This window comes from Hemicordylus capensis, chromosome 10 (genome assembly GCF_027244095.1).
Source record: "Hemicordylus capensis ecotype Gifberg chromosome 10, rHemCap1.1.pri, whole genome shotgun sequence".
Taxonomy (NCBI): domain Eukaryota; kingdom Metazoa; phylum Chordata; class Lepidosauria; order Squamata; family Cordylidae; genus Hemicordylus; species Hemicordylus capensis.
Window position 1 is genome coordinate 23421111 of NC_069666.1, and position 16028 is coordinate 23437138.

Genomic DNA, 16028 nt, shown 5'->3' on the forward strand with positions numbered 1-16028 from the left:
CTCTCCCTCCTCCCCCTCCCCCTCCCCCCTCCCTGGGCCAGATCCCTCCCTCCCTCCCTGCCTGTCCTCTGCTGCTGTTTGTGAATGAGATGCACTTTCTGAATGGAGCAGGGAGGGGGAGGAGGCTGGCTGGGGGTGGGGGGGGGAGCTGTGGAGCTGGCTGAGCAGAGCAAGCGGCATTGGCTGTGGGGAGAGGAGGGGGGTTGGCTTGGCTCCGCTTCCTTCCTCCCTCCCCCCCCCGCCTCTTTTTCTCGCTGCTGCTTTTGAGGAATAAGGGCTGCGAAGAGCAGCTACATGGAGGCTGCAGGAAAGAGCTCCAAGCCCTGAGAGGAGCAGGGAATTCAGACGCTCTCTTTCTCTCTCTTTTTTCCCTCCTCCCTCCCTTGCCTTTCTTCTCTTCTTCCCAGGGAGCCCCTAGGAGGAGGGCTCTTTTGCAGAGAGTCGCAGATCCTGCCACAATCCGGGGAGGGTTCGGAAGTTTTGCAAGTTTTTGTTTTTTTCCCTCGGCACCTTCCTCTCGGTGGCTACATTTTTGCAGGCGGAGGACCGTCCGGATCCTTTGCAAGGCCAGAGACGGGGACTTGGAGAGCTACAGGCAGGTCTTTTCCTGGCGGATCCTCGCCCCCTCGGAGCTGCCAAGGAGGAGGCGACTCCCGGATCGCACCCTCCAGACGGTCCCCGGAGCTGGGAAGCTTGGAGAGAGAGGGGGGGACCCTCCCGTCCAGAAGGCTGGGCAGAATGCGACCCTCCAAGTTTGGGAGTTGAGGGGCAGGAGAGAAGGCAGGATCGGGCTCCCCCCCCCCACCTCCGCCTTGTGCCTGTGAAGGAAGAGGAGAAAGTGGGGGGCCTGGAAGCCAGCAAGGGGGCAGCCGGTTGCCTTGGGGAGGGGGCTCGAGGGGGGTCTGCTGATCTCCAGGCAGGATCATGGCTGCGGAGCTGAGCCCAGAGGAGGAGCAGGTAAGCTCTGCTTGTCCCCCCCCCAGGATTTGGGGGTGCATGTGGGGGGGAGGGAGCTATGTTGCTTTTTGGTTCTCTTCTCCTCCCTCCCTCTCTTTGGAGGGGGGGGCTCTCCTCTCTCTTTTTTTCCTCCATCAGGTTTGAATTATTTTGCTTTTCCTCCTTGCTTGTAGGAGGTGCCCAGCCTCTCTGGGCCTGTTTCCTCCTGGATTACAGAGCCTGCTTTTTCTAGAGGTTCCGACAGGATGGGAATAGGAGAGGGGACCCAAGTTTCAGCTGCCTCCCTAGCCTCAGGATGAGCTATGCACCCCCCCCCAAGAACTAAGCAATGCAATCCCCCCCCCAAAAAAAACCCAGAGCCCCATAATTGGGCTTCTAAGCTCAGCAACATACTAAAAAAACAAAACCAAAAACCCCTCCCTAATATCCCCAGCACCATAACCATCATTGGACTCCTTAAGACTAGCTATGTACCCCCCAAATATATATACTGGGCTTCTCAACTTAGCAATGCAGCGGCCCCACAAAATATCCCCAGCCCCCAATTGAAGCTCAGCAATGCAACCCCCCCTAATATTCTGGGGAGTAACTGGGATTGGGGGCCCCCTGTTTTTTCCTCTCTGGAGCCCTCCAGGGTATCAAATCCTGAGTGGGGGCCTGCCATCTTTAGCGAAGAAGAGAGAGGGAGAGGTTGCCCCCAGCCCCGGGGTTTCCATGGTGATGGGGGGAGCTGCGGCCTAGTCGGGGCTGGAGAGGCAGGCTGAGCCAGAGAGGCACCCCCCCCATCTAGTAGCCTCTTGCACACATCAGCCCCCCCCAGGCTGAGACAATGGGGGGGCACGGCCTCTCCCTCCACCCCATATTAAATTGTTGGTAGCAACCACCCCTCTCCAAGCAATCGATTGGCAGGGGGGGGTGCTGCAAGAAGAAAAGCCTCCCCTTATCCATTTTTATATAGGGATTATTGAGGGGAGAGGGAGGGTCATAATCCCCCCCCCCCATTTTGATTGGAATGGGAATTGCTCCCAAAGGGTCCAAAGGGCAGTTCCATCTCAATAGATGCCTATATGCTCATTCTATCCCCGTTTTTCCTGGTGTGGGTGTGTTTGGAGGGTGTTTTGCCCGCCACCTCTTAAAAAAAACACCACACACACACACACCACCACCACCACCAAAGCAGTGAGGAGGGGACATGAAGCAGAAAACGGAAGGGTGAGAAATCTCCCCACCACATCTCCCTCCCCTTGCTTTGGCATTTTGAACAATTGGGGGGGGGGTGTCAGCCCCCAGCCAGTCTCCTGCTGCTTCCATCTCCCCCCCCCCACCCTTGCAAACCTCTGGTTAGGGCAGGGAAGGGTCTCTCCTTCAGTACTTGGCATGATCATCTGGCATTTTCTGCAGACTCCCAAGTTCTTTTCCTGGCGCTGCCTCTGTGTGTATCATTTAGGGACCTTCTATTCCCACCCACCCCCATTCCCTTCCTGTATATTAAAAGAGAGAGAGAGAGAAAGACCCAGTTGGTGTTTGTATTTTAAAGAGCCTTTGTGAGCTTCTGCGGGGGGGGGGGAGGGGGGGTTGCTGGTGCTGTGATGCAATCCTTCGGATGAAGCATGCTGTCCAAATGGCTGTGTGTCACTGGACTGGCAAGCTCCCTTCGCCGCCCCTCTCTTTGCAAAGTTGATGCCATTTCCCCCCCTTTTTTTCCATTTCATCTCTTGCTTCCCCCCCCCCCCCCGCACCCCGCCTGGGAGGGATCCAGCCTTCCTTTCCTCCTCCCCTCGCCTGACGTGAGCTTTCATGGCTTCCTGCTTTTCTTGAGTCATCCAAGGAGGATGTTGCTGTTCATCCATGGAAAAAAAGAAGGATTCTGTGACCCTGGAGGAAAGGGTGGGGGGATTAGCTGTGAATGAGCTAGTGAGGGGGCCAGTGGTCATTATGTGAAACTGGGCCTTCTCGTGGTCACTTAAAGAGGCAAAGATCCTCCTTTGCAATCTTCTTTTTAAAAAAAAGTTTTCCTTTTAAATAAAATTTTCCGAGACTGCCTTCTTTGGCAACAGAAAAGTACATTTTCCCAAAAGAATAACGCTGAATGCGAGTTCGAACAGTTGGAAGGAAGGAATGTATCTTTTGGATATCCTTTCTAACAAATCACGTGCCGGCTTTCTAAAAAGTTATTATGTGTTTGGTGATGCAGCGTTGCTCAGCTTTTTGCAAAGTTTCTGCCTGGCATGCCCCTCTCAGACATGTTTATTAGTCTTGGGGAAATGAGCAGGTGCAGCCATAAGTTTAAGCTCTTCAAATTTAATAGACTTTTTCTTCTGTGCTTCATTATTATGTGTCTTAGTTTCCTAATAGGTTCCAGACCTTAACTAACAGTAACTAGAGCGTCTGTACCAGTGTAGGCAACCTTTCCTCCCCAGCTGTTGTTGAACTACAATTCTCATCATCCCCAGACACAATTTATAGCCTGCCCCTGTTCTGTACTACGCTTATATTTCTCCAAGACAGGGCTGAGAGAGGCTCCTGCCTGCAACCTTGGAGAAGCCGCTGCCAGTCTGGGTAGACAATACTGAGCTAGATGGACCAAGGGTCTGACTCAGTATACAGCAGCTGCCTATGTCCCTACGAAAAGGGAAGTGGTGTTTCCCTTACAGGGAATTGGGTGAAAAGATATGGCCTGGTATGCAATTCAGGCACCTTCCAAGAACTGGTTTTATATCTTATCTATTTAAACTATTTATGGCTCACCCTTCAGCCTTTATTTCCAAGGCATTTTGTTTTTGTTTGCAACAAAAATGAAAATCCCTACAAAACAGATCAACACTGAAACAAACAAACAAACAAACAGGCAGTAAAAGATGCAACAAAAACTTTGGAATGCATCCAAATCCAGTAGGAGAGTCCTTAACACAGGGGTAGGCAACCTTTGCTCTCCAGCTGTTGCTGAACTACAAATCCCTGCAATATATTATGGCAGGGGATGATGGGAGTTATAGTTTGTCAACAGCTGATGAGCCAAGGTGACCACCCCTGACTTAACACATCCTGAAGTCCAATGTGTGAAAAGCAGGATTTTTAGCTGGTGCCTAAAGGTCATAGGAACATAGGAAGCTGCCATATGCTGAGTCAGACCATTGGTCCACTGAGCTCAGTATTGTCTACCCAGACTGGCAGCTAAACCTCTCCAAGGTTTCAGGCAGGAGTCTCTCTCTCAGCCATATCTGGAGATGCCTGGGAGGGAACTTGGAACCTTCTACATGCAAGCAGGCAGGTGCTCTTCTTAGAGCAGCCCCATCCCCTAAGGGGAATATATTCCAGTGCTCAAGCATGTAATCTCCCATTCCAATGCGACCCTGCTTAGCAAAGGGGACAATTCATGCTTGAATTGTGAACCACAAGATACTTTACAAGACAAGTCATGCTTTTGCTACCACCTTAAGTCATTCAGGTGGGTTTGAAATGGAGTTTCCGAGCTCTTGTTCTAGAGCTGAGAAGGCCCCACCCAAACGTGAGTTGCAGTCTGCACAGGGGGTCCAAAGAAGATCTTAAATGAGGAGGTTAGTAGGAGAATAAGCAGTCCTTCAGCTCCCAGAGTAATGGCATCTGTGCGTGAGAACCATGTAAAAACCTAAATGCATCAAGAGAGGAATCTGTACTGCCTCCTAGTCTCACAGAAATACTTCTCTGTGTGTATTCACATGCATATTATTATTATTATTACTACTACTATTATTACTATTATTACATTTATTTATTCTATTTGTATACCGCCCTTCCAAAAATGGCTCAGGGAGGTTTACACAGAGAAATAATAAATAAATAAGATGGCTCCCTGCCCCCAAAGGGCTCACAATCTAAAAAGAAACATAAACTAGACACCAGCAACAGTCACTGGAGGTATTGTGCTGGGGGTGGATAGGGCCAGTTACTCTCCCGCTGCTAAATAAAAGAGAATCACCACATTAAAGGCTGCCTCTTTGCTCAGTTAGCAGGGGTAACTAACTGAAAGGGTATTATAGCACTGGAGCACATCTTATAAGCTTGAATTGTCCATTTCAAATCCCTGCCTGCCTGTGAACTTGAGAAGCAACCTTGAGAAGCAACCTTAGTCTGGGTAGACAGTACTGAACCTGATGGACCGATGGTCTGATTCAGTATATGACAGCTTCCTATGTTCCTAAAGGTAAGCTGGTTTCGGTGTTTCCTCCTTTCCCCTCCTGGTACCGCATTATGGAGGCAAGAATAGTGATCTACTTCAAGAATTCCTAACGTAGGTTCCCAGATGCTAGTGGACTAAAGGTAAAAGTGTGCTGTTTAGTTGGTGTCGACTTCTGGTGACCACAGAGCCCTGTGTTTGTTTTTGGTAGAATACGGGGGTTGGGATTTACCATTGCCACCTCCCGCACAGTATGAGATGATGCCTTTCAGCATCTTCCTGTATCGCTGCTGCCCGATATAGTACCAGCGAGGATTCGAACCGGCAACCTTCTGCTTGTTAGTCCAGCATTTCCCTTGAGGTGGTTGGACTACAGCTCCCAGATTCCCCAGTCAAAGGGCCTTGTAGCTGAGGATTGTGGGAGTTGTAGTCCAGCAGCATCTGGGAACCTAAAGTGAGGAACCTGTGGTGTTATGAGGCCACCGAGAAGCAGCGGATTGTGTCCTTAATATTCTGATTCTTCAAGCATAGATACATATAGGAACATAGGAAGCGGCCTTTTAGCGAGTCAGGCCATTGGTCCATCTAGTTCAGTACTGTCTCTGAGACCTGACTGGCAGCGACTCTCTCAGGTTTCAGGCAGGAGTTTTCCCCAGCCCTGCCTAGAGATTCTAGGGGGTTGAACTTGGGGCCTTCTATATGCAAAGCAAATGCTTTGATGCTTTGACCAGGAGAGCTGGTCTTGTGGTAGCAGGCATGACTTGTCCCCTTAGCTAAGCAGGGTCCACTCTGGTTGCATATGAATGGGAGACTTGATGTGTGAGCACTGCAAGATACTCCCCTCAGGGGATGGAGCTGCTCTGGGAAGAGCAGGAGGGAATTGCTCCCTCCCCTAGTCCAAGAAATGTTAAAGGGTATGAAGGTGAAATCTGTGCACTTCCCCGACTAGGTATACTGTGGCTGAAGCATAGTTAGGCTTCTCACTGACCTTTTTTGCTCTTTCCCCCCTTACCTGTGAGTTCAGAAGCTAGTTATAGTGTGTGACGGGGAACTGGCAAATATGCCAGAATAGCTTTCTGCTGGAGTGTCGGCTGCCACTGGCATCCTGAGCGTTAGCTTCTGGATATGAAAAAGTCCAGTTTCAGGCTCCATCAGGGTGCTTTGGACCATATCAGTGCTGGACTTCTTTCTGTTTGGGAAATACCTTAACAGCTTTGATACTGCTGTCAATGAGGCTCAAGTATCTTCTTCTATACTTAACTAAAATTAACATAACTTCTTAATTTTAGTATACATCTTTTATACTTAACTCCAGCCACTGGAGGAGAGCTGGTCTTGTCCCCTTAGCTAAGCAGGGCCCACCCTGGTTGCATATGAAAGGGAGACTAGAAGTGTGAGCACTGGAAGAGATTCCCCTCAGGGGATGGAGCTGCTCTGGGAAGAGCATCTAGGTTCCAAGTTCCCTCCCTGGCAGCATCTCCAAGATAGGACAAGATTTATTTATTTTTAAAATAGGACAAGATTTTTTTATTGAACCAACAAACTACCAAAGCATACAGTACGTTGCCAAAGCACAATTATATACAAAGTGGTTGTTTGTACATGATATATCTACAAAGATTTACACAAAAGGATTTGGAAACCCACAAGGTTATGAAGTATATGCAGGTAGTACTGTAACTCGGGGGTTGGGGGATTACAAGGCACCTCAGGTAATCGGGGGGGGGGGTTTACATCCGACGTCCATTTCCACAATTTGTCCCATTGCTGTTTAGAAGAGATACTCTTGTCTTTTTGCACATAACCATACAAACCTTTCCAGAAGAGATTTACCTCTTGGTCGCGTCTTCCCTCCCTATTCCTATGCGGGAGCATTGCATAAATGACATACAGGTTTACTAACCTGATTACGAGAAGGGGAACGTTCCAGTTCCCTAGTATGAGGGCACCCGTTCTGTCCCGTTTCCTTGAAGGTTTCTTTCCGGGACCTCGAAAAGAGGTTCTATTGCTCAAACCCGAGGTTAGTTCTTCCCAAGTCTGTTTTTCCAAATCAGGCCACTCTAACAGCTTGCTTACTCCCTGCCACACTCTTTTGGCTACCACACACTCTTTTAAGAAATGTGAGTGGGTTTCCCTGAATGTTTTGCCTAGCTCACTAGCTTTCTGTTTGCAGGTGATTTTAGGACACTCTTGCTCGTCCTCCAAGATAGGGCTGAGAAAGACTCCTGCCTGCAACCTTGGAGAAGCCGCTGCCAGTCTGTGTAGAGAATACTGAGCTAGAAAGACCAAGTGTCTGACTCAGTTTATGGCAGCTTCCTATGTTCTTATGTTCCTATGTAAAATGGAAAAAGAAAAAGCATTCCCTGGTCAGTTTCACCTCGTCTGTGAAATCCCCCAAGCAAGCCGGAACTCATCTAGTCAATTTCACCTAGGCTTCCAAGTCCCCCAGAGTCAATAACCTAAAGCAGCCAAGGTTTGATGTTTGTATGTGTATCTCTGAAAGTTGTTGCTTCTTAATTGATCACTTCCTGAAAGCATTTCCACTCATTGAACATTTCCTTTTAAATGACTGGATTGCAAGCCTGTGCATGCTTTCTTGGGAGTCAGACCCATTGAACTTATTGGGACTTACTTCCAAGTAAACATGCACTTATTCTTCTGTTGAGAGCACAGTTTCCTCCTTGTTCAGTTCCAGTTCTTGACTTTGGGCCATTTCATTTCCCTATGTTGTCTTTCCAATCTCTCAGAGGAGCAAAGAAGCATATTGCAAAGAAGAAGCCTATATGGAAACCTGTCTTCCTACATGTCAATCTCTAACACTCTCTCTCACACACACCTATTTAAAAGCCCTGTTGCCTGTGCATGGAAAAAACCAAATGGTACTAGTGAGGAAGAGAAACTTTCAAGGGAGAGGGTTAAAAGCTATAGAGGGCTAGAATGTCTAGTTTTTTGTTTGTTTGTTTGTTTTTAAGCCAGCAAGAGGTAATGAAAAACGACTACTACAATTTATATACCACTTTTCAACAAAGTTTCCAAGCGGTTTCTGTAGAAAAATCAATAATAAATAAATAAGATGGTTCCCTGTCCCCAAAGGACTCACTATCTAAAAAAGAAATAGAAGATAAACACCAAGAACAGCCACTGGAGGGATGCTGTGCTGGGGTTGGATAGGGCCAGTTGCTCTTCCCCTGTGAAATGCAAGAGAATCACCACTTTGAAAGGAGCCTCTTCACTCAGTTTGCAAGGGTCAAACTACTGTGAGGGGTAGAGAACTGTAACAGGAGTGTGTGCAAAGGAACAGAGTTTTGCAGGGAGGAGAACGGATACCTTGGTAAAGGTAAAGTCGGTGTCGACTCCTGGCGACCTCAGAGCCCTGTGGTTGTCTTTGATAGAATACAGGAGGGGTTTCCCGTGGCCTCCTCCCGCGCAGTATGAGATGATGCCTTTCAGCATCTTCCTATATCAGTGCTGCCTGATATAGGAGTTTCCCATAGTCTGGGAAACATACCACCGGGGATTCGAACCGGCAACCTCTAGCTTGCTAGTCAATTCATTTCCCCGCTGCGCCATTAGGTGGCAGTGAGCATGAATTGCCCCTGTCCTAAGCAGGGCCCACCTTGGTTTGCATTTGGTTGGGAGATTACCTGTGAGCACAGGTGTAATAAGTTGCCATCTAGAAACCCTCTAAGAAGCTGGGCTGGTGTCTGAGGCTTTATAGGGCCAGGTCCCCATGTACCACCTGACAACCAGGCTGTCCTTACCTCGGGGCAAGCAGGGTGCCCATCTGGGCCCTGTTCTTGTTACTGCCATTAGAATGGGACCTGCACTAGCTGATTTGCCCCGGGCTCCGCACCTCTGCTGACAACTGCTCCAGTGAAACTGCAGTTCCATCCTTAGGCCAGCTTGGATTGGTGGCACAGTAGAGCATAGGCCAGCGGCTCCCCCTACTGGCCAGATGCCAGTTTGGCGCCTGGCCTGGTTGCCCTAGTACCCCCATTACAAAGCCACTTGGCCAATGAGGTGTGTCCCCAGCCCTCTGGTGAGCTGGACACCCAGCACCGTATAGATCTCCTCCCCAGAGGTCTCATTTCCACTGCCATTTTTGAGAAGGTATGAAAGACCAGGGATCCTCTCTGAGCAGTAGGAGAGGTCTCTCATTGTTTCTTACCATCTCCATCTCCATCTCCCAGTGCAAATGACAGAAGCCGCACTTCTCTCCGAAGCCCTCTGCCTGTGTGCCAGTAAAGGATCTGAGGGAAGAGAGGGGATTAGGAACATAGGAAGCTGCCATATACTGAGTCAGACTATTGGTCTATCTAGCTCAGTGTTGTCTTCACAGACTGGCAGCGGCTTCTCCACGGCTGCAGGCGGGAATCTCTCTCGGCCCGATCTTGGAGATGCTGCCAGGGATGGAACTTGGAACCTTCTGCTCTTCCCAGAGCAGCTCCATCCCCTGAGGGGAATATCTTCCAGTGCTCACACTTCTAGTCTCCCTTTCATATGCAACCAGGGCAGACCCTGCTTAGCTAAGGGGACAAGTCATGCTTGCTACCACAAGACCAGCTCTCCTCTCGGATTGGTGGCAACCACAAATAATGGCTGACTAAATAGCGAAGCCTAAATCTGTGGATCCCTGGGCATCACTCATGGATTAACTAGTTGATGATTACTCTTCCAATAAGATAACTTTTAAAATATAAACAACAAAGGGGTGGGCATGGATTGGATCTGTGAGCCAATCCCCCAACCCTGGCCTTAGGTTAGGGAAACCCTCATAAAGGGGAATCCTCGCCAGATTCTCTTTTACAGGTACGCTCCCCGAACCGGTCCGCGAGCCGGTTAATCGAGCCAGGAGTTGGTTTGGTTCGGACTGGCCAAACCAGGCGGGCTTGATGTCGGGCTCGGCTCAAAGCGAGCTGGCTCACACATCCCTAAGCACTGGTCCTGATAGGAATTGGTGTGGTCTCAGTCAAACTGCCTCACTTCCCGTTTATGCCTTCTCGATATTTGGAATCCAGGGCTCTCTGTGTTCCAAATGCCGCTTTGCATCTTTGCAGCTGAACTGCAGAGAGACAGGGAGTTATTTCTGGACGCTTGGGACCCTTTCAGACAAATGAACCCGGAAACGGAGCCTCGGGGGATCTGTGCTCCTGGGGCGGTCACAGAGCAGCGGTGCCTTTTACAATCAAAGTTTATGATGTGCCATTCTGCAGAAATAGGACTTCCCCTTCCTTCCTTCCTTCTCTCAGCATCACAGCTGGAGTCGCAGGATCCTGCACCATCTGCCTGTAACTGGATGTCTCGGTGATATTAATTGCAACAGAATGTGGTGCTTTGCACCTTTCAGGGCTCCTTCCCCTTCAGCCAGAGGGACCAGATGAGATCATTTTGGAGAGGCGGAGAGTGGTGGGTGGAGGTTGGGGGGCTTGGCGGGAGGGAGGACAAAGGCTTTCGCCTTTCAGAGGAGAGGGCAAGTGAAATCAAACATGACCGCAGAGATGGGAGGAGACGCTCATGGTGAGCATGAATAGTCCCCTTTCCAAAGCAGTTTGCATAGATATAAGCAGTCAGACAAATAAATGAAATGGCTCTCTGTCCCCATAGGGCTCACAATCTAAACAAGAGGCATAAGAGAGACCCCAGCAACAGCCACTGGAGGGATGCTGTGCTGGGGATGGAGATGGCCAGTTGCTCTCCCCCTGCTCAATAAAGAGAATCCCCAGGTTGGAACCCCCTGAAATATAGAATAGGTAGAGGGGTGTGTGTGTGTGTGTGTGTGTGTGTGTGTGTGTATGTATGTATGTGTGTGTGTATATATATATATATATATATATATAAATTTTTAAAACATGAATCCAAGACTAGGTTCCCCCTAAGTTCTTTGTTTTTAGAAATCAATTGGTCATCTTAAATGTGGTGTCCTGTTCCTTTTGGGTCAATACAAGTATAAGGAAAGGAAAGGTTGTGCCGTCGAGTCGGTGTCGACTCGTGGTGCCCGCAGAGCCCTGTGGTTGTCTTTGGTAGAATACAGGAGGGGTTGACCATTGCCTTTTCCCTCACAGTATGAGATAATGATGCCTTTCATCACCTTCCTATATCGCTGCTGCCCGATATAGTTGTTTCCCATTTTCTGGGAAACACTCCAGTGGAGATTCGAACAAACAGCCTCTTGCTCTCTAGGCAGGTTGCTTCCCTGCATAATCTGTATATAACCTCTCTTTTTGAGGGGGTCGTCTTAAATTCAGAACCATCTTCTATTCGAGTAAATACATTAGAGGAAGCATAAAGTATATTAAAAGAAATTGAAGCAGACACTAAAATATATCTGGCCAGCTGTGTGTGTTATCTGTTTATTATTATTATTATTATTATTATTATTATTATTAATTGTTTGTTCTGCTGTCAGACTAAGACCATGAGGTGGTACAGTCCTGAGTTGGTAGAATTGACTATACCTTTTCAGACTGCTGGTGGGGGAGGGAAACATGCTTCTCTTTGCTTCTGCAAGAAGGAACAAAGGAATTTGTTTCCTTCTGCAAAGGAAAGGACAGATTGGACTAGATCCTTTTCCTTGTGTGCTACTTAAACACACGCTTTGCAAAATTCTAAATATGGATGAGTGTCCCTCCCACTTGCAGTCTGAAATGGTAGAGCCCAGTGCTGGACTAGGACTATGGAGACCCGAGTTCAAATCCCCATTCAGCCATGAGACTTGCTGGGTGACTCTGGGCCAGTCACTTCTCTCTCAGCCTAACCTACTTCACAGGGTTGTTGTGAGGAGAATCTCAAGTATGTAGTACTCCTTGGAGGAAGAGCGGGATAGAAAATATAAAAATAAAAGCTTGATTCTGCTGCTGCATGTGTAGATCAGGCCATAGGTGGTCCTCAAATGCTTGGGTGATTTCTGGAACACTTTGCAATCCCAATAAAAAGTTGCTTTTTATATTATTTTTTAAAAAGCCTTGCACTTAAGGGGAAAGGTTGTTTGTCGTGTGTGTGTGTGTGTGTGTTCGTTCAGAAATGTAACTCCCCTTTTGGCCTGAAATGGTACAGTCCATGCTACCACATCAGGACTGTACCACCACACCACCTCATTTTTCGACCTGTGTCGGCCAGGCCTTGGACTTTAAAAAGTCACCACAGCTGTCATTTGTTTTTGGCCTTACACAGTGTTTGATGTCATGGAAAATCCCCTAATTTTAGAGAGGTTCTTTCCTGTGGTCTGTTATGGTTGGGTGACGTCAGTACTTTTCCTGGTTTCTTTGGCTGGAATCTCTTTGGTTGGGGGAGATTAGGAGGGGAGGGGGAAATGAGCAAAGCACATTTTGACCCTGAAAAGGGAAACAACCCTCCAGCAGGTTCGGAGGGCACTATAATGAAAGGAAGAGAAACTGGAGAGATTGCAGAATGGCCTGTATAGGCACAAACGTCTTCCATTCTCTCTTTCCTCTCTCCATCCGGGAGGGTCCTCTCTGCTTTGTTCAATGCGAAAGGTTGTATAAACATAAGGGAGACAGTCACTAGTTAATCATTGCCTCAAGCTTAAAAGCATGCTCATCTGCGGCCCAGCAGGGTTGGGGCAAGGACTATGGCCAAACCAGCCTTGTTGTCAGATTTTAGAGCCTCCTGTTGGTTATTCAGGTCACCTGGCCTGAAGGGTTGCAGGATCCGCTCTGGCCTTTACAAGGGTGATAGCTCTTTTTTTCCTGGGAGCAGCGATATTGGAAGAGGCTGAAAGGCATCATCTCATACTGCGCGGGAGGAGACAATGGTCGACCCCTCCTGTATTCTACCAAAGACAACCACAGGGCTCTGTGGGGCACTAGGAGATGACGCCGACTCGACACCACACTTTCCTTTACCTTGCTGATGTAAGGAATAAAGCACCTGAGGCCTTACCCTCAGAGTCTTTGTTTCAAAACTCCTGGTAGGAACATAGGAAGCTGCCATATACTGAGTCAGAGCATTGGTCTATCTAGCTCAGTATTGTCTACACTGACTGGTGGCGGCTTCTCCAAGGTTGCAGGCAGGAATCTCTCTCCCAGCCCTATCTTGGAGATGTTGCCAGGCAGGGGACCTGGAACCTAGGTGCTCTTCCCAGAGTGGCTCCATCCCCTAAGGGGAATATCTTGCAGTGCTCACACTTCTAGTCTCCCATTCATATGCAACCATGTTCTTCAAACAGGCTCTCTCTTTCTTTCTTTCTTTCTTTCTTTCTTTCTTTCAACAGATTTATATACCACCCAAAACGTATGTCTCTGGGTGGTTTACAATAAAATTATGCTGATGAGGTGAGCTGGTTCTGTGGTAGCAAGCATGAATCTCCCCCTTTGCTAAGCAGGGTCTGCCCTGGTTTGCATTGGAATGGGAGACTACATGTGAGCGCTGTAAGAGATCCCTGGACCAGGTCACTGGGAAGAGCATTTGCATGCAGAAGGTTCCAAGTTCCCTCCCTAGCATCTCCAAGATAGCCCTGAGACAGACCCCTGTCTGTAATCTCGCTCTGCCAGTCTGTGTTGACAATACTGAGCTAGATGGACCGATGGTCTGACTCTTTATAAGGTACTTCCTCTGTTCCTATGCTGTACAGGTGTACAGATGTCCGTACATCCGAAAATGTTTTTGTGTGAATGACTCTACTTGCATTCATTTTAAAAGTAAACCTGGATACAGGCCCCTGACCTGCAGAATACAGATGGGAAGGGTACTGCTGTGTGAATAACTGTACCCGTGTGCAGAGCTATACCTGTGTGTGTGTACTGTACACAGGTTGGATTGGGACATAACATGCAGACGGGGCTATTGCGTAATTGAAGTGTGTGTGTATTTAAACACTTGACCATGTGCTGTGCATGCTTTCTGCCCTGTTGGGGCTTTTAATTTTCAGAATGGAGGCACCATACAGACTTTTGTATGAAGAGCATCTCGCTGATGCTGTAAGAGATGCCATTTTAAAAAATGTAATCTGTTGCTAAAACGAGAGCTGAATGAAACTGCCTTGTCTCATGTTCTTGAGTGCTGAAAGATGACTCCCACGTGGGGTGATTTCTGACGCTCGTTGCAAATGCATCCCAGGGCTGTTACTTTCAGCAACATTTCCCTTCTTCCTCTCCGCCGCTGTCCTTGGCCTCGTTTCCCCATTTCGTCTGGCTGTAGCGACCGGTGTGGTTTTGTTCATGGGCGTCCCTGACATCATCACATCTGACATAGTGCTGTGATGTCATTGGCAGAATTCCCAGGTGCTGCAGCCTTTCGGAGCAAGAGAGACAGATTGGAAGGAAGACGGAAATGGTGTGAGGAAATTCTGGTGAGAGACCAGAGCTTAGTGGAAGGTCCCTAAGTTAATCGCTGGTGTCTCCAGTTAAAGCAGAGATCTCAAACTTCAGCCATCTTGTAGATGTTTATTATTTATTTTAAATATTGATATCCCACACCTCCAGTATGAAACTGCTCCAGTATAAAACTGCCATTCACAAGAATGGCAAAACAATAAAACAATGTAATCTTTCAAAGGGTTAGCTAAACACAGGACCCAATTAAAACCAACCTTGAAAATTTAAATGTCTAAAAATATAAAAAACCCACCAGTCACAGATTAAAAACACACAAAAAATGCCTCTCCAGAAAGATAGGTCTTCAAATACTTTTTTTTGATTGAGAGAGGGAGCATGACAAAGCTTTTCAGGGTGGACGTTCCAAAGCCGAGGGGCCACAACCCAAAAGGCCCTGTCACTAGGCCTCACCAATTGGTTAGCCAGCTGCAACTCTACTTGGAAAAGTCAGACCTGACCTCATACATCCATGCAGTGGGTACATCCAGCCTGGACTACTGCAATGCACTCTACATGGGTCACTCAGTGGAACATAGGAAGCTGCCATATACTGAGTCGGACCATTGGTCTATCTAGCTCAGTATTGTCTTCACAGACTGGCAGCAGCTGCTCCAAGGCTGCAGGAAGGAATCTCTCTCAGCCCTGTCTAGGAGAAGCCAGAGAGGGAACTTGGAACCTTCTGCTCTTCCCAGAGTTGCTCCATCCCCTGAGGGGAGTATCTTCCAGTGCTCACACTTCTAGTCTCCCATTCATATGCAACCAAGGTGGACCCTGCTTATCTAAGGGGACAAGTCATGCTTGCTACCACAAGACCAGCTCTCCTCAGTGGTGAGGCGACAAGAAGGGGCTGTGATGCTGAGTGAAGGACCCTGGCAGATTTATATGGTGATGAGGTCTGGAAGATACCCCAACACAGGCCATGTAGGGCTTTAAAGTTCGAAACCAGCACTTTGAATCTAATCCAGAAGTAACCAGTGGAGGTGCCACTGGATGGGTGTAGCATTTGCGAAGCAAGTAGCATCCATGTGCATCCTTGCAGCTGCATTTTGGACCCACTGGAGCGTCTGAACAGACTTCAAGGGCAGCACCATGTAGACTGCATTGCAGTAGTCCAGGCTGGATGTACCCAGTGCATGGATGTATGAGGTCAGGTCTGACTTTTCCAAGTCAGGTTGCAGCTGGCTAACCAATTGCAGCTGGTAAAAGGCACTTCTACTTACAACTCTGTTGGCCTACAACACCCATCATCTCTGGCTATTGGCCATTGTGACTGGGGAGGATGGGTGTCCAGTTGTCCAACAACAGGAAGGCTGCAGTTTGGGACTCCTGAGTTAAAGCACGTCATACAGCAGGTGATGGGAAAGACACTTGCCTGATATGAGAGCATTGGGGGTTGCTGAAGTGGTGTGCTCAGTCTTCATTGATTCATTCTTAAGTTAAGGTTCCATGTGCCAGTAGTAGGTTTTAATTCCTGGAGCCGAGTCATTTCTCTCTGAGAGTGGTTTAGAAGGGCTGTATGCTGGAAATTGGAGATCAGGGGAGTGAGGTAACTCTGCACGGGGAACCCACAGGGTTGCCCTTCT

The 16028-nt window shown here is 48.3% G+C and overlaps 1 protein-coding gene across 1 annotated transcript in view; it reads left to right on the forward strand.

The window, feature by feature from the left end:
- Positions 1-270: 270 nt before the first annotated feature.
- The window catches only part of PTPN9 (protein tyrosine phosphatase non-receptor type 9), a 55205-nt gene continuing 39447 nt past the window's right edge, over positions 271-16028 (forward strand). Inside the window, exon 1 of the mRNA XM_053273110.1 lies at positions 271-957. Within this exon, the coding sequence (XP_053129085.1) occupies positions 925-957 (33 nt within the window). The 5' untranslated portion in view covers positions 271-924. The remainder of the gene's footprint in view (positions 958-16028) is intronic.